This window comes from Pseudorca crassidens, chromosome 15 (genome assembly GCF_039906515.1).
Source record: "Pseudorca crassidens isolate mPseCra1 chromosome 15, mPseCra1.hap1, whole genome shotgun sequence".
Lineage (NCBI taxonomy): Eukaryota > Metazoa > Chordata > Mammalia > Artiodactyla > Delphinidae > Pseudorca > Pseudorca crassidens.
Genome location: NC_090310.1, coordinates 16,497,984 through 16,514,133, shown reverse-complemented (window position 1 = coordinate 16,514,133; position 16,150 = coordinate 16,497,984). Strand labels below are relative to the sequence as shown.

At 58.0% G+C, this 16,150-nt stretch overlaps 2 protein-coding genes and 1 long non-coding RNA gene across 13 annotated transcripts in view; 1 reads left to right on the top strand and 2 right to left on the bottom strand.

Moving 5' to 3' along the window:
- The window catches only part of ATP2A1 (ATPase sarcoplasmic/endoplasmic reticulum Ca2+ transporting 1), a 16,393-nt gene extending 12,911 nt beyond the window's left edge, over window positions 1-3,482 (bottom strand). For both annotated transcript variants that reach the window (XM_067706257.1, XM_067706256.1), the window contains exons 1-5: window positions 3,171-3,482; window positions 2,844-2,861; window positions 2,425-2,507; window positions 928-1,032; window positions 98-236 (exon numbers count right to left, since the gene is read on the bottom strand). In XM_067706257.1, coding sequence (XP_067562358.1) covers window positions 98-236; window positions 928-1,032; window positions 2,425-2,507; window positions 2,844-2,861; window positions 3,171-3,288 — 463 coding nt within the window. In that variant the 5' untranslated portion in view covers window positions 3,289-3,482. The remainder of the gene's footprint in view (window positions 1-97; window positions 237-927; window positions 1,033-2,424; window positions 2,508-2,843; window positions 2,862-3,170) is intronic.
- Window positions 1,535-7,610, top strand: LOC137206990 (uncharacterized). Of its 4 annotated transcripts, none has more exons than XR_010934898.1 (3): window positions 1,535-1,740; window positions 2,306-2,943; window positions 7,259-7,610. It is a non-coding gene; the product is annotated as an uncharacterized lncRNA (long non-coding RNA). The 4 variants fall into 4 exon arrangements; XR_010934897.1 differs by lacking the exon at window positions 1,535-1,740 and adding an exon at window positions 2,073-2,138; XR_010934896.1 differs by lacking the exon at window positions 1,535-1,740 and having other exon boundaries at window positions 2,098-2,943; window positions 7,348-7,610.
- SH2B1 (SH2B adaptor protein 1) lies at window positions 7,588-16,150 on the bottom strand. Of its 7 annotated transcripts, XM_067706263.1 has the most exons (10): window positions 16,017-16,150; window positions 15,825-15,909; window positions 12,652-13,679; window positions 12,295-12,396; window positions 11,976-12,067; window positions 11,688-11,863; window positions 9,838-10,041; window positions 9,416-9,627; window positions 9,112-9,283; window positions 7,588-8,369 (listed from the first exon to the last, which is right to left on the bottom strand). In XM_067706263.1, exons 3-10 carry the CDS (start codon window positions 13,588-13,590, stop codon window positions 7,993-7,995), a joined length of 2,274 nt encoding a protein of 757 aa, XP_067562364.1. In that variant the 5' UTR covers window positions 13,591-13,679; window positions 15,825-15,909; window positions 16,017-16,150; the 3' UTR covers window positions 7,588-7,992. The 7 variants fall into 7 exon arrangements, with proteins under 7 accessions (XP_067562364.1, XP_067562363.1, XP_067562365.1 ...); XM_067706262.1 differs by lacking the exons at window positions 15,825-15,909; window positions 16,017-16,150 and adding an exon at window positions 15,640-15,734; XM_067706264.1 differs by lacking the exons at window positions 15,825-15,909; window positions 16,017-16,150 and adding an exon at window positions 14,026-14,165.

Sequence of the window (16,150 nt, the reverse complement as noted above, 5' to 3'; positions counted from 1 at the left end):
ACCTCCTGGACAGTGGGGATCAGGGCCCAACCAGCCCCCAACATGCACATCTTCTTGGCCTCGAACCCATCCTGGACCACTCGTCCCCATCACTCACCAGCCACCTCCACGATGTCTCCGGGGACAATGTCCCGAGCCTTGATCCTTTGCACCGACTTGCGGTCAGCCCGGTAGACCTTCCCCATCTCCGGTTCATATTCCTTCAGAGCCTCAATGGCATTCTCTGCATTCCTTTCCTGGGGGGACAGGGTTGGGGAGGGGAGGGTCAGCAGAGGGAGGAAGGTTGTGGAATGACAGAAGACTGGTCAGGGAGGATGGGGAGGTGTAGGGATGCAGGAGCAGGGGCCAGAGTCTCAGGGGAAGTAGGGGCATCACAGAGAAGGAGGCAGGTTATGCAGTTCTGGCTCCTGGCCCAGGGGAGCAGACAAACCCCACATGACGGTTAAGGAAACCATCACCCACAGCTGAGAACAGGTAAGGGGGTTTCGGGGAGAGAAGGAAGGAGAAACAAAGAAAACCAGAAAGCAGGAGACAGGAGAAGCAGAGGATGGTATAAGGTAAGAGAAAGAAGGACATCAAACTAGCATTTCCTGAGATCCTCCTTTATGCCAGACACAGGGCTGGGCACTTTCACACTCATCATCTTGTTAAATTTCACCACAACTCTGAGGGATAGGATTATGAGCCCCATTTTATGGATGAGGAAACTGAGACTCAGAGAGATGAAGGAACCTGCCCAGGGTTGTACAACCAGCAAGTGAGAGTGGGAACACCAGTCTCCTGCCTCTTTCCAACATTCTGGTCCTTTTGCCCAATTCAGAACAAGGCAAGCCCAGGGTAAGTGATGGAGGAGAAGGAGACAGGGAGGGAGGCTGGCCTCATGTCCAGTGTCAGGATGTGAAGGAACGAGGCGGGGTCAAAGCTAACCTGCCAAACCCCCACGATGGCATTGGCAATGAGGATCAAGAGGATGACAAAGGGTTCAACAAAGGCGGTGATGGTCTCTTCGCCTTCCTCGAACCAGGCCAGCACCTGGGGAGCAAGGGAAGGGAGAATAACAGGTTCTAAAGCCCCTCACGTGAGGAAGGAGAGGAAATGGAGGTGAGAACATGTGCAGGAGCAAACGGGGCAGGGCACCACGGGGGCACTGCAGCCCCACATCCCTTTAAGGGTCTACGTGCTCCACAGCTCGAACTCACGTAAGCGTGGCCACTACTGTTATTCAGCGGGTGCAGGCCGGCACAGACATGCGCAGCTAGGGGATTAACTGGGAATGCTTTCAGGTTTCCCTGACCAAGTTACTGGCTTGTAAACGAAGCTCAGGGGACACCCAGGCCAACTACCCCCGCAGCCACATCCATCCCCCGGGAGCCAAAACTCAGTAGGAAAAACCCTGTGGTCCTCGCAGGCGCCCGGCCCACGCACGGCCCTCCCCCAACAGCCCAAGGCAGGGGAGCTCCAATTTCATGAGGGAGCAGAAGTGGGGGATAGTGTTACGGGGCCTCCTGTGCACACCCCACCCCAGCTGTTGCCTCTGCCAGGCAACAGCCTCAGGCAAATGTCAAGGAGCAAATCTGAGGAGGGAGAAGTGAGGCCCTGCCAGCTACACTCAGGGGCCCAGGGGCCTCCACTAAAGACACCAGGGGACAGGGAGACTTCTTTGCCTCCAGAGTCTTGTCTTCCAGGACCATTAAGATGTTAAGGAAGAAACTCCAAAAGGCAGGCCGGCCTGCTAGGATGGTGGGTGCGGAGGGGAGCTCCAGGGCAGGAGAGGTGGCAGGGCCTTGAGACCCGGCGTGGGGCAGCCCTGAGGCTGTGAGGAGGAAGGGGAGGGTCAGGCCAGGTAGGTGACGAGGGGGATCCTGGGAGTTCTAGCCCTGATGGGGTGAGTAGGGAGGTGAGGCCCAGAGACAGGAGAGGCTCTGGTTCTTTGGAGTCACCCTCGCACCAGCAGCTCTTTCCCGCCTCTACGAGGGGAGTCTCTGCCTCGACCAATCAGTGTCAGGAGGGCGGGGCAGGGGCGCCAGGATGCCGCGGGATTGGTGGAGCAGTGCATGTGCCCCCGGGGCATGCTGGGAGCAGCGGTGGCCTGGGAACAGCAGCAGCGTTGGAGCCGCGGAGCCCAGCGCTTCGCGGGGGTAACCCGAGCCCTCGGAGCCCTTGAAGCTCCGGGGGCGGCTTAACTTCAGTGTTTTGGCTGAGAACACCCTTAAAGCTTAAAATAAAACCTGCCTGCGGGGTGTGGGGGAGGACAGAGGAGTATACAAATCAGCGTCACCCCACCTCCCTCATTTCTGGTCTGTAGGAAAGGATGCTGAATGCTTGGTCTACAGGAGCCGATGATTTGGAGCTGCCCGCCAGCAGACTCTCCAGATCCCCCAACCCACGCTCCCAGCCTGCCCCCAGATGCCCTCCCACACTTACAAAGGAAATGCAGGCGGCCAGGAGAAGGATCCGCACCAGGAGGTCTTCAAACTGCTCTACCACCAACTCCCACAGGGACTTCCCTGAGGGAAGAGGCAAGGGGAGGGGGCCCCCGGGGTTAAGGTCTAAAAGATGAACGGCTGGGACTCCAGGGGCCGGCAGGCCATTTGGTACTGAGAAAAGGGCTGAGAGGAGCTGGCCCGGAGTCCAGAAACAGGCTCCTTAAAGTGGTGGGCAGTTGTTCAAGGACTGGATGCCTCAAGGAGAAAGTGCCTGGAAACTTCTGACCCCAGCCAGACTCTAACCTTTGGGGAGGAACGATTGCCCCAGGAGTTGGAAGGAAAGGGCAGGGAGAAGGGAGTGGGGCACAGAGGGGAGGAGGTGTCACTTATGAGAGCTCAGGGCTTCCAGTAACTTACCTTCCTCGGCAGGGAGCTCTGCCCAGGGAAAAAGAAGAAAAGGACATATTCATTTGGAGTTCAGTCTAATGCCGCCCACACCCAGGACTTTGTGGCTAAGGTAAGAGAATCAGGCCACCAAAAGTTTTTTATCCCATAAAACTTCCCAAAAATCAGGGTCTCAGGGACCCTGTTTTCTTAGTATCCTCCCCTCCGTTGCAGTCCTTGGACCATGTCCTGCCTCTTCCCTAAGATACCCTGGAGGGAGAGGCTCCAGTGTGTTTGAGTGTGAGTGTGTGTGTGTGTGTGTGTGTGTGTGTGTGTGTGTGTCCATCAAGGGACACTTACCATTGTGGCCGTATTTCTCCAGATGCCGCTTAACTTGGTCCGGGGTAAGGCCTGTAGTTTCGCTCACCCCAAAATAGGCCAAACACTCTTCTGTGGTCTTGGAGTGTGCAGCCTCCATTGTGCTCCCTTCCTGGGGGCCAGGGGGCGGTGTGTTCCTTCTGGGGGGTTCTCACACGTCAGGGGCCTTCTTCAGTGTGTCCACCTGCCTGTTTGTCTGGGTTTCTTCCTTTTTCTCTTCTGCCCCCCCCCAAGTTATTCTTCCCTCCACGAAGCTCTGAGCCCCGGCCCCGTTCCACTTGCAGCAGCCAGCCACCCGCCCCAGCCCCCAGCTGGTCCTTATGAGGGAGTGGGGGGGGCCAGGCTCCCCCCTCCCCCAGATCAGGGATTGGCCGGCTGAGACTCTAGCAGGAGGGGTCAGAAGAGAGAGATATTTCTGCTGACAGAGGGGGAACAGTGGGGCTGCAGCCTGAGATGTCACTCATGAGGGAAGCTAAGGTGGCCCCAGCCCCAGGGAAGGGGGGGCAGAGAGAGACTTCACTTTCTGTCTTCTGCTACTGAGCCCTCCCCCAACTGCCTCGACTTCTTCAGCTGCACTGAATTTCCTGTTCCAACCTCACCCCTTCCAGTTCTTCCCTTAAACCCACTTCTCCTCTCAGGCCTTCACCGTTCCCTTTCCTCGTGTCCCCTTCCCATCTCATCTCCCTGAACCTGCCTGTTTCTACTGCCCCAGTCTCCTCCTTTCTCACTTACCTTGTTGAAAGGGCAGCAGATATACTCCAACCCTCAGGGGATTGAAAAGGGGGAGAACATCCCTTGGGGGCGAGAGGAAGTGGCTCTAGAGGGACAAGGGGAAGTAGGGAGGGGAGAGGGTCAAGGGGACAGGGCAGAAGATGGTAACCCTACCCTAGGGAGGGGATGCCGCAGCCATCAACAAGGGATTTAGTGTCCAGGCCCTGGTGAGCAAAGCCAGGACTGCCTGTCTCTCCCCTACCCACCCCTCCCCATCACTCTAACTCAGCCACTGGGAACAGAGCCTTCAGGGCCTCGCATCCCTGACAGGGAATCCCCTCCACCAAGAAAATGGGATACCCAGGCAGCCGGGTAACCCAAGAGCCTACAGAATGTGCTGATGGCAGGGGGAGAGGGATCAATGTTTCAGAATGGGGGCAGGGGTCACCCCAAGTCATGGAATAAGGGTCACCTCATCCCACACTGTGCTCTCTTTAACCCACAGGGTTTACATGGCAGACCCCACGTGGCGTGTGGTTGCACTCCGCCCTGGCCCTGAAGTAGCTGTCCTCAAAGGGAGTGAAGATCAGAGCTGTGTGCTCAGGCATACCCTGGGCACATACCCTGTCGGCAGAGGGCTGAGGGAAGGGACGTTAAGGGAAGGGGCTCGGGGAAGCCGGATAGAGCAGAGGCTCTGGACCAAAGGAATGGACGGCGGGCAGATTGATGGGGACAGGTCTAGGGGAAATAAGGACAGTCATAGCTGGGGGAATAGAGACAGGGCTGCCAGGGTCAGAGGGAAGTCTGAGGAGCAGTGGGGAAAAGGGACAGCAGGGAGCTGGCACGCGGCAGCCAGGTGGGTGGGGGCCCAGGGCTGGGTGCAAAGCCACAAGCTGTCGCTGAGCGGCTGGCCTCAGTATCAGCTTCCTCAGAGAAGCAGCTGCTCTGAACACCCCACCCCCATCCCTGCTCTGGGATAGGGGCGTCTCTTGATTACTACCAGCTGCGGGAGGAACAGACAAGAGGGTAGCATGGGGTGTAGGCAGGGGAAGAAAGAAGGGCAGAGAGGAGAAAGGCTGAATGAGAGAATGGTGAGAGGTCAGTGAGGGGAAGCAGGCTTATGGCCTTGGCCTCAAGTCCTTCCTCCATCTAGGCCTCAGTTTCCTGAAATGAACAGTGAGGGGTATAGGCTACTCAAAGTGTTCTCAAGGTCGCTTCGCTGTCTGGCACTCAAGTTCCTAAGCAGACAATGGCACAGGAGACAGCGGGGCAAAGGAAAGGGAAGCCCCACTTTTGAGGGGTGGGTAGGCCAGCAGGGATGGATGGCACTGAAGGATTTAGCCCCCCATACCCATCCTTTCCTCTGCCTGGACCTGGGGGAGGGCAGCCTCTCGGGTGAGTTGAGGACACGGCGCTCCTTCCCTCTCCCTTTTCATGGGTCCAACAAACCCCTCCCTGAAGCAGAATCCTGCTGCGATGTGCGGGTGTGAGGGCTCAGACCATGGCGTGAGGTGTTGGGGGTCACACCCTCCACCTGGCCCAGCACCCACCTTCTCAGGCCAGAGTCAGGCTCAGCATCTAGCCAAGCCTTTTGGTGCCGGCTGGCTTCTCCCCGCCACCACCTAGAGGAGTGCCAGGGGCACTGTCTTAAAGGAGCAGGAGTGCCCAACACGGAGAAGGGGGAGAAGACTGGACAGATCTCGTCTTCAAGGGACTGGAGAGCATGAGGCCGAGGAAAGGAGGCAGGCTTTACAGGGCACTGCTGCCAACAGGGCCCTGTAAGGTTATTCATCTCTGCCTCCCCCAGCTTCCCAGAGGGGAAGCGAGCCAGAGAGGGAAAGCCACCAGCCGAGAGCTGCCAGGGATCACCGTCAGGGAGGCTGGGCGTGAACCGGGACGCAGGCGCGTGCTGTCTTGGAGCCCTCACCTAGGGTCTCCAGGCCCAGAGGTGCAAGGTCTTCATCCCCTCCTGAGCACTGAAGCCGAGAATGGGAGAGGCGTAGTTCTGAAGGACACAGAGACAGAGCCTGCTCAATCCCCGACCAGTTCCGAACTTCAGCTGAACCATCCATAGACGGGCTTAGAGGGAAAGTGTCTTAGGCTCCTCCAGCCAAGACATGCAAATCTTGGGGGTTCGGGCGGGGGCGGTGAGGAGGCTCTTGTGCCCTCCCCCCCCCCCCCCGGCACATCTTCAGAAGGCAAGTCCCTGAGGGCTGGCAGGATTTAGGGGGAGGGGGGAGCCTCGCAGCACCAGTTGCTGCTAGATTAGGAGAGGATCAGGTCCTGCTTACCCTGGGGCGCCACAGCCTTCACTCGCCATCTCACTTTGAGAACACAGCATCCAGGTCCACGAACCATCCCCCTCCCTCTGCAAGGCCAATCCTATCCCCAGTCTCCTGAGGCCAAGGTTTGGGGTAGCCCCAGGGATTAGACAAAACCAGGAGAGACAGCAGGCTTCCCCCATCTAGCCCCCAGGATGGGTGGCCTGTGAGCCCAGCTGTCTCCTGTCCATCTCCCAATAGGACGCAAGGCCCAGAATAGCAAGGTCATACGCGCGGTCATAGGGCCTCCTGGAGGTGGGGGCAGAGGCTGAGGGGCGTGGAAGTGTAGACTCCACACTGCCCGGGAAGGAAAGTGAGGCAGAATGGTTAAGAGGCGGAGCTGGATGGAGGTGGGGAAGGGAGAGGGCCAACAAGACAGGTGGGATTCTTCAGAACCCGGCCCCTCCTTGTTGGCACCCACAGAGCTGGGAAGTCCAGGGGTGCCCTCGGTTGGAGGAGGGCACAGCCGCAATTCAGTCCAGAGAGGAGAGCCTGGGTTTAATGGTGGGGGAGGGGGCGCAGGGATGAGGAGATGTTGCAAACTCAAATGCTCACAGGCCTAGCTAGGCACATCATGTGAGTGAAGTGGGCTGGTGGGGATGGAGCAGATGTGGAAGGTGGATACCACGTGAGGCTGGATCTTCTAATTTTCAAGAGGAACCAGTAATCTGAACTTTTATGTGAAATTCCAATGGAAACATTGTCCACGCCAAGCAAATCATGTCAGCAGCTCCAACCTAGATGAAACAGTTTCATCCAACCTAGATGAAACTTCCCATTTTACAGATAAGGGTATTGAGGCCTGGAGAGGCTATACCTTGCCCAGGCCACACAGCAAACGAGAAGCAAAGGCAGGAGTGGAAGCCAGCACTCTTTATCAACTATCTGGCAGCTTCCCAGCTTGGCTCTGAGAAGGGGGGCAGTCAGCCTGCCCTTGGGTCCCTCTGGCTGCCACATTAAATCTCTCCCAACACAGCCACTGTGCCCCCAGCCCAGCCCCCCTACAATCTCTCTCGGCCTGCTTTCTCCCGAGGGTAGGAAGCCTTAACTTCTTAACTGAAGAATTCAGAGCAGGAAGGCTCCTTGGAGGTCATCAATCCTGCCGTTCACTGTCCTGTCCCATTAAGAGAACCTGGCTGGAGACCCCGAGAAGCACCGTTTGGCTCTGCACTTACCGCTCAAGAAACAGGACAGCCACCCGAGGAGTGATGGGCCGAAAGCACAGGTCTGGAGAGCAACAGGGACTCAACCTGACCCAGCCCTCCAGTCTCTCAGCTCTGGTGCTTGCAACACTGAGTGGGCTGCCTTCCTGACCCACCTGTCCCAGTCCCCACTGCAAAAACTGGTCAGAGCCATCACGATGGAACTGAGATAAACCCTTTTATTTATTTATGCTTCTCCATTTTGTTTAAAACAACAAGAACAACCACCTTAATATAACTGACAGCCCTTCCCCCTCACCCTTCCTTGGGCTGAGGAGTGGTTAATGGGGAAATGGCCCCCAGGGATGGGGCTGACCATAAGAGCCCCTTGGGGAGGTAATGGAGCCTGAATCCCCTGCCCAGGGGACGGGGCACCTGTAGTGTATGAACTGGGGAGTTAGCAGGGCTCTTGAACCTTTTTGTACCAACATGTATGCCCTTAGCCGTCAAGGGTCACGAAGCATGTGGGGAGGGGATTCCCACTGCTCCTCTATGTCCCTGCCCAGCCCCAATCCCACGAACTGAGGGCTGGGGAGCAAGAAGAGTGGAGAAAGGGTGGGGTAGGGTATCTCACACGAAGGAGTACTGGTTATTTATGGCTCTGGGATGGCCCCCTTCTTCTCCATCGCCCCCTAGTGGTAACTGCTGGAGCTGCAGCATCAGGGTTACCCCGGGGGCCCCACCAGATCCAGCGCCTCCCTGGGCCTCCGTGCCTGGTGCTATGGCCTCTTCCATTTCAACCACGGGGACCAGCTCAACCACGGGGACCAGCTCTTCCTGGACCCCTCCACTGCCCGCTTTCTCTTTCTCTTGCCTCTCTTTGGCTGCTGCGGCTGTTGCTGCCGCCACTTCTGGCGCCCCCGACGCCTCTTCTGCCCCAGGATGTGGGGGATCTGTCCATGAAGGGGGTTCAGGGGGCTGGGGTGGGTCATGGGAGGTGCTCGGTTCTGGATAGGAATGGTAAGAAGACAGACTGATTGTGGAGGGAGGCGAGCTCTTGTAGCAGCCCCCCCTTCACTCATCCCCCCAGGAGCCATGTGCTGTCTCCCCCGTATCCCATCTCCTGAGCAACCCCCATCCATGGAAGATGGATCATGGGCGGCGGTGAGAGGAGGACCACACTTACACACAGTCACTCGCTCCGAAGGGCATGAGGGTGGAGGAGGCATCGGGGTAGCATCGATCTCCCTCGCACACCCCTGCATGGCTCCCGGCCTGCTCCCGGCCTGGGGGGGGGGAGGGGCAACGTGGGGACAGATGGGACGTTGGGGTGGGGAAAAGGGAGAGATCAGACAGGGACATCAGACATCAAGGGAGGAGGGAGGGGGATCAGACCGAGCACCCCCAAGAAGGGCAGGCCCAAGGCAAGGTTGTGATGAAAGGCAAAGACAAGGCCAGGGAGGATGGATCTAGGAGACAGACAAACGATGGAACAGACGGTCCGATGGAATGGGAATGCGCCAACCCAGCTCTCCACTTCCTCCCGGCTCCAGCACGGAGCGCCCTGCCTTCCTACATCCCCGTGTACTCCTTTCCCCAAGAAACCCAGCACACAGGAAGCTTCTCTACCCCTCTCTCCCTGACAAAGCCTCTCCTCCTCAAGCCCCCCGCCCCGTCTTTCTGGCACACACACCTCCTCACTTCTTGGGTGCACGGGCACCTCCTCCCCTGCAGACCTGCTCTGCTCACCCTGCTGTCGCTGGGAGGACACGACATAGCTGACAAGGACAACGTCACTGGAGCCTCCGGACTCCAGAGGGATGGGGTGCATCCGGAAATGCTCGAGCATATCAAAAATGGACTGGAACCACAGGTGCTGAACCCGGCACTGACCTTCCTCATTCAGCGAGAGACGCAGGTGCTGAGGGCAGGATGAGTGGGGTAAAGCAGGAGCCCGAACCCCGCCAGTCACAGAACCCTTCTCCCCTGATGGCAGCGCTCCCCACTCTACCCGCAGGCCCACTGCCTACAGCGGAGCCTTCTCCTCACTCACCTTGGCCTTGCCCTGGAAGTTGAAAGTGAGGACATATTCACCCCGTCTCGTTTCACTCTGACGTACCAGGAAAACGCCATGGGAGCCGGTACCTCCAGCCAGCACTAACTGGGCGGCCTTGAGTCGAGAGAGCATCCCGTGGAACCAAGGATACCCTGAGAGGGGCTGATCCCCCTCACCTCCCTCTGGCTCTCCCTGGAACAGTAACGACCCTTCAGGAAAGAGAGAGGGAAGGAGACTGAGGTGTCAGGGAAGCCTCCCTCATCCTGGGAAATGACAAGCCTTGCTTTCCCCTCATATGTCACTCCCCATCTGTTCCCCCACCAGCCCCCCAGGTCAGATCCCTCAGGATCCCAAGATAAGAGTTTCAGGCAGGTGGTCAACCAGGCTTGGAGGCAGACACACACTCACACCTCTGGTACCTGTGGCTGTTTCCGGAGTGTCCAGGGGTGGGTAGGGGGCCGAGAGGGGATGAACTGTCCCTGCCGGGGGTCCCTCTTCAATGGGGATACGGGGGGGCAACTCTGGGGGAAGCAGTTCCATTGAGTCAAAATGGGAGGCGGCAATGGAGGCGGAACTGGGGGAGATGGACGCCGAGGGGCGGTCTGAGAGGCCCCCATATGCCCCTGGAAAAAAAAAAAAAAAGAGGAGGGCAAAATTGAGCTCGAGAAGCTACTCTTTGGGAGGATTGGTCTGCTTGGCCCACTTCCCCACCAGCCAGGTTACCCTGGGTACACTGGTGGTCAGCTGGCTGAAATGCTGAATCTTTCTTCAGGCACTGAGCCCTGATTGTTATCAATGACTCCTAACTTATGCTTCACGCATTGCTGAAGGACTGCAGTTATTCCAACAAGGTCCTAGAATCCTAATGTGCCTACATCTCTTCTGAATCAACAGCTGAAATTACAGCTATAGTTGCAGAGGTGGGGATGGGGGTGGGTAGAATCCCTCAAATATTTTCACATTAAAAAGGGGTCCTTTTTTTGCCTGCAGGACAAAACCCCCAACTCTGAGAGGCATCAAAGATTCTCCTTCTGTGAATCCTCCCAACCTAACCAACCTGATCTTCAGATTAACTTGTATTCTCGTGTCCTCCGCTTTAACCCAATTATCCCGTCTAATTTTTCCAGCTCTCCGGGGCTCTCCCCATCTCAGGTCTCTGCTCTCCTAGCTTCTCCAAGCCACGTTCTTTTCTCACCTCGCCTGTGTAGAATTCCCCATCTATCCCACCTCCCATGATTCTCTTCCTCCTCTGAGCTCCCGAGGCTTCCCGCTGGTGCCACTCAAAGGACACTAAGCACAGGGTCTCCATTTGGGAGTCCTGCTTTTTAGAGGGAGTGATGTCTTGCCAACTCCGCTAGACTGTGAGCCCACAGGGCAGCTCTGAGCTCCTCATCCTGCCCCAGAGCCTAACAGAGGGTCGAGGATGTACTGGGGCGCTCCTCAATGTCTGCTGAGCGGCAGGCGTGAGCCTACAGGCACGTCGTACATAATCAGTGCTCCAAGGATGGGAATATGCGGAGTGCAGAGTGCCATGGTTCAGGCAACAAGCTGGCATAGCCGCTGTCTTTGTCAGTGACTCTCAGATGCCCTCAGAAATGCCATTTCTCCTCTCTGCTCTTAGCTGCCTGAGAAACGAGGAGATTGGAATGGACGACCTGTAAGGTCCATTCTGGCTCTTAAGAGTCTTTAATTCATTTGTTTACTCATTGCATACAGCCTGTGTGCTAGGACAGTGAAACTGAAGCTCGGAATGGAGGATCAGAAAAAAAGGGTGTAGTGGAGTCTAGAAAGGTGAGCTGGGGCCAGGTAGACACATCTTTGTGTGTTTATGTACGTGGGCAGCATACACGTGTGTTTAAAAGTAGGGAGTCAAAAGAAAATCTAGTACTGTCAACATGTGCACAGAGATGCAGAGTAGGAACAAAACAAAGATATGTACAAAGCGTTCTGGAAGCTCTGGAGAAGAGAACCATTACCTCTAGCCAGAGTGGTGGCTGGCATAAGGCTTCCAGAAAAGGGGACAAGGCCGGGCATAGAAGGCTGGAGAGGAGCTGGCCTGGGGTTCGTGTGGGGCTGGTGATGGTGATGGTTCTAAACTGTAAACTGTGGTCAGGCACGTTCGGGGACAAAAGTCAGACATTTGGTCGTGGCAGCTGAGGAGCAGGCATGGGGTGCACAGCAGAGCCTGGAGAGAGGGGCTGGGCCTGATGGCCAGGGCTCTTGCGTGGCGGGTCCCGAGGTTCACAGCTCTCTAAGGCTCCACCCTTACCCTGCGAAAGGCGGTCACTGCTCTCGCTGGGCCCCAGCAGCAGCCCCTGGCTGGGCAGACTCTCCGAGTGATTCAGGCAGGGCAGCTCCAGGCTGTCCGTGTTCTCCCTTGTCAGGAATGAGGTCCCAGGGGCCAGGGGGAGGGTCATGGGGCGGGGACTGGTAGCAGGGCAGGGTCTGCAGAGACAGGGAAAACGGTGCTGGGAGGAAAGTCACCAGGCGAGAGGCAAAAGGCTGCTCACCACCCTCACCTCCTGGTCCCCTCAGTGACAGAAGACGGGCTCCTCACCCTGGGCTCAGGCATTCTTGGATGTCAGACACCCAGGCCTTCACGTGTAGAGCATCAGCTGTCTCCAGGATATACTCCGAGGGGCCTTCCACCTATGGGGACAAGAGGAGGCCCACAGGCCACTTCCAGGTCTCGAGGCCTTAATTCACCCCCAACAGGAACAAGCACATCCTCCCTCTCACCCCTCGTCCCAGAAAAGCTGCCGCCCCAGGGACACACGGTCAAGGTACCTGGCATATGTGCCCCTCCTTGCATCAGTATCCCTTGCCTCAATGTGCTAAGAGTGCTCCAAGTGGACAGGGGAGCCCAGGGCTCCTACCTTAACCACAAACGTGTTCTCCCGGTCAGGCATCTCCAGGGCTGTGGTTGTCCGCACGTCGGTGATCGCAGAGCAGGGAATGCTAAGTCGAGGCCGAGACGCCTACGTCGGGGGAGAACAAGATCCAGACTTTTGGTGTGCAGAGACCAGCTTTCCTTTCCCTCGAGATTCATCTTTCCCTCCACACCCCAAGGGAGTTAGACAAATAACACTACTTTCTCTGTCCTGCCCACACTAGGAACCCAGAGTCAGGAGCTAGCTTTAAAAATCCAAGTAAGCAAAGCTAGGCATGTGGGCCACGTCCCCAGCGCTCAATCCCTCACTCCCGGTCACCCACCCTCCTCCTCTGGCCCTCACCTTGGGTGGTACAAAGAACTCCAGACGGCTTCCTCCTCCTCCTTCTCCTTCACTTCGAAGCAGCAAGCGACACTTCTGCCACTGAGGTTGCCCTCCTCCCCCTGAGGTAGGCCCCGCTGCCCCTCCTCCCCGGCCCACTCCAGCTGGGTCAGGGGCTGCCTCTTCAGCCCCCATGAAACTCAGCAGCTCTTCCCTCTGCACCACGCCTCCTCCATCCTTCAAGGTCCCCCCTCCCCGACTGAGTCTCAGCCTCTCAAAACGGTGAGTCCATCTGTCCCCAGGGGATGTTCCATCGCTAACCAGTCCCCTACCAATGGTCCCAGCCCCGCCAGAGGAGTTGGAATTGCTGTTTCCACCTAATACTGGGGGGCCCGATGAGGTCTCTAGGGGCCCCGCTGGGGAGGGAGGGTCACCAGTCCCCCGCCACTGCAGGATGCCGCGGACTGAACCACGGACCGAGCGACCCACTGAGCGGAGGGAGAAGCGTTTCTTTAGCTTCGGCTTCGAGGAGGTTGTAGAAGAGGAAGAGACTGAGGAAGGGAGGGGGCCGGCCAGGTCCTCAGATGATCGAGAAGGGCCCAGCACAGCCAGGGGCCCGCCCACCCTGCAGCTCTCAAGGGACAGGTCCTGTGGCGGGATCTCCACACCAGGACTCAGAGGAGCCAGGATGGGTGGCGAGAGGGAGCCGGAGGCCCGGGCCACCTCGGCTTCAAAGTGCTGCAGGAAGAGCTCAGCAAAACGGCGGGAGAAGGCAGCCTCGGCCCCAGGCCCTGCGTATTGGGGGTGGGAGGCCAGGTAAAGGCGAAAACGGCGGGCAAAATCCAGGGCAGCCGCCCGGGCGTGGGACTCGCAGAACTCCCGCCAACTCGGGGGAGGGGGTGGGGGCAAGGGGGGAGGGGAGGGCGAGGTCCCATCCTCCGGGGAAGGGGCACCATTCATGATGGCCCCCAGGAGGTGGAGAGGGGGAGCCTGTGGGGAGGGGCAGCAAAGAGGGAAGCAGCCAGAAGACACAGGGTGAGCGGCAGCAGCTGCAGAAGGAAGAGGCACATACATCGAGTCACTGCTGAGGTGGGACCGGGGCCAGAGCCCCACCCCGAGCCAGACTCCCTCCTCTGGTCTAGACTCCTCAAGAGAGCAACGGGGCTGAACACCACGCTGCCACCCTTCCCTTCCCCAGATCCTCGTGCCCCACCACTCCCAGGTCTAGCCTGCACCCACTCTGCTGCCTCCCCAGTCCACTCTCCCTGGCTTCAGCTCCAGGTGTGGTGGACGGCTGTGCAGCACCTTCCTCTAAAAGGTACTCGTCCACGTCACCTCCCTTCTCTAAAACCATCCTTCAATATTTATTACGTGCCTCCCATGTGCCGTTCTTACCTTTCCCCGCGAGAGGTTTTAACAACCTCTGTAATAGATGAGGAACCCGAAGCTCAGAAAAAGTTTCAGAACTCCAAGTCTACTGTTCTTCCCACCGCACAGTCCTGACTGCACCAGCCTCAGTCACCGCCCCTCACTGCCCCAGCTCTCAGGGGAGCTAGGCCTGCAGAGCTTAGAGACCCTGCCTCATGCACTCCCGAGGTCCATCTCTGAGGAGGGAGGCTGCTCATTAAGGAGGATGGATGGATGACCGATTCAAACAACTGTCTTGAAAGCCGACCCCAGGGCCCAGCACCCAAGCACTGTTGTCAAGGAGGCTTGGAATGCCCAGAGCCCACTTCTTTGGTGCCCCTCCAGGCGGGGGCCCAGAGGCAGCAGCACCAGGTGAGGACAGACTGTGGGTTGGGTCCGGGCAAGTCTCTGCTGGCCCCAAAGTAAATAAAATATAACAGGAAGCTGGGGCCTTGGATTTTTCACCTCCCTCTTCTCTCACAGGGGAGCGTGCCCTAAAGGCTGGTTAGCCTGATGGTTAAGGCCACAGGTTCTGGAGTTAGGCTTAGGATGAAATTCCATCTCTGCCACCTATTAGCTGTGTGATCGTGAACAAATTGCATGTCCTCTCCGAGCTTCAGTTTTCGTATCTATAAAACAGAGCTAATGATCTCTAACCCCTAAAATTGTTGGGAGAATTAAACAGAACATGTCCCTGCTTGACACAAAGTAAGCACACAATAAATGACTTGCCGTTATTACTATCTTTATGGGTTCCAATTTTCTCAAAGAGAAATCAGCGAAAGGAAGAGCCTTCCCAACGTCTTACAACTAGCAAGTGGCAGAGCTGGGCATGGAATTTACAACCCATGGCTCTTCTGTTAGTGTTCCTCCCCCATATTATACTGGGAGATGACTGGCACCATGAATGGGGTGAAAGCAGTTCAGGCAAATCTCCCCAAACCCCAGACTCCTGCTCAGACCCGCGGTCAGCGCCCCCTCCCCTTTCTCCTTGACCTAGACCCTACACACTCAGATGGCTCCAACCATAGGGACAATTCCAAACCAACGAGAAGACGCCAGGAGATGAAAGAGTCATGGAGCACGGGGGAACCGAGCCAAGAGGTGCAGACACAGCAGAGAGACCAATCTCCAAGCAGAGGCCACCTCAGCTCACACCGGCCGACCCAACCCTCTGCACCACAGGCAGACCCAGCCCCCTTCAGGCCCGCTGACCCTGCGGCTCCTGAGCTGGTGACTCAATTTCTCTTCTGCCAAGTAGGACTCAGGCACCTTTTCCCAGTGCACCTGCCTCTCGGCTCAGTTCTGATATTTCCCGAAGGGCGGGTGGTGGAGCGTGCAGGCTCCGCTCCTGGCTCGGACCCTCCGGACCCGGTGGTCAACCCACTCCGACCCGACCCTCCTCCCTGGACACCCTCTACCCGCCCATTCCCCGGGGCCGCAGCCTCCAGGGAAGCAGCCCGCTCTGCTGCACTCTCCGGGGCCGGGCGCCCCTCCTGCCTCTAGCCCCCCACGCCCGCCCCCACCCAAGGCTCCTCGCAGGCGCCGGGTCGCGGAGAGGGAAGAGGGACTTGAAGAGGGGGGTTCCGGTTCCGGTCCCACCTGCATCTCGGTCCCCGCGGTTAGCTCCGGCGGCGGCGGCAGCTCCCGCTCCCTGCCCCACCCCCCGCCTCCGCGACTAGCTCCCAGCCCGGTTCTGCGCAGGCGCCGGGACCCCCTTTTTCCCGTCACCGAAGGAAATGACCATAGAGAAGACCGAGGAGAAGGAAGGGCACGTTCACACTCACTTCCGCCATCCTCCCATTCCGTGCCACCCTTCCAGAGTTGAGAAGGTGGGAGTCTCGGAGTGCTCAGTGACTGCTCCAGTTGCGCCTAAAAGGGACCGCAGAAGCAGCCATAGGACGGGGTTGGGTCCCACCAGAGCGTCCTCCCAGAGGAAAGTCGGGACAGTAGGGAGCAGTCAACCATAGAGAAGGCACCTTAGGGGAATAGAATCCCGAGGCCCTGATGAAGGCTAGAGGAGCCACCGGTACCGGAAACCAGCGAGTTGAGAAGGCTTTTTGAAGGGCCTGCTGTAGCCTAGAGCGCCCAGCCGGGCTGCAGACGGGTTCGA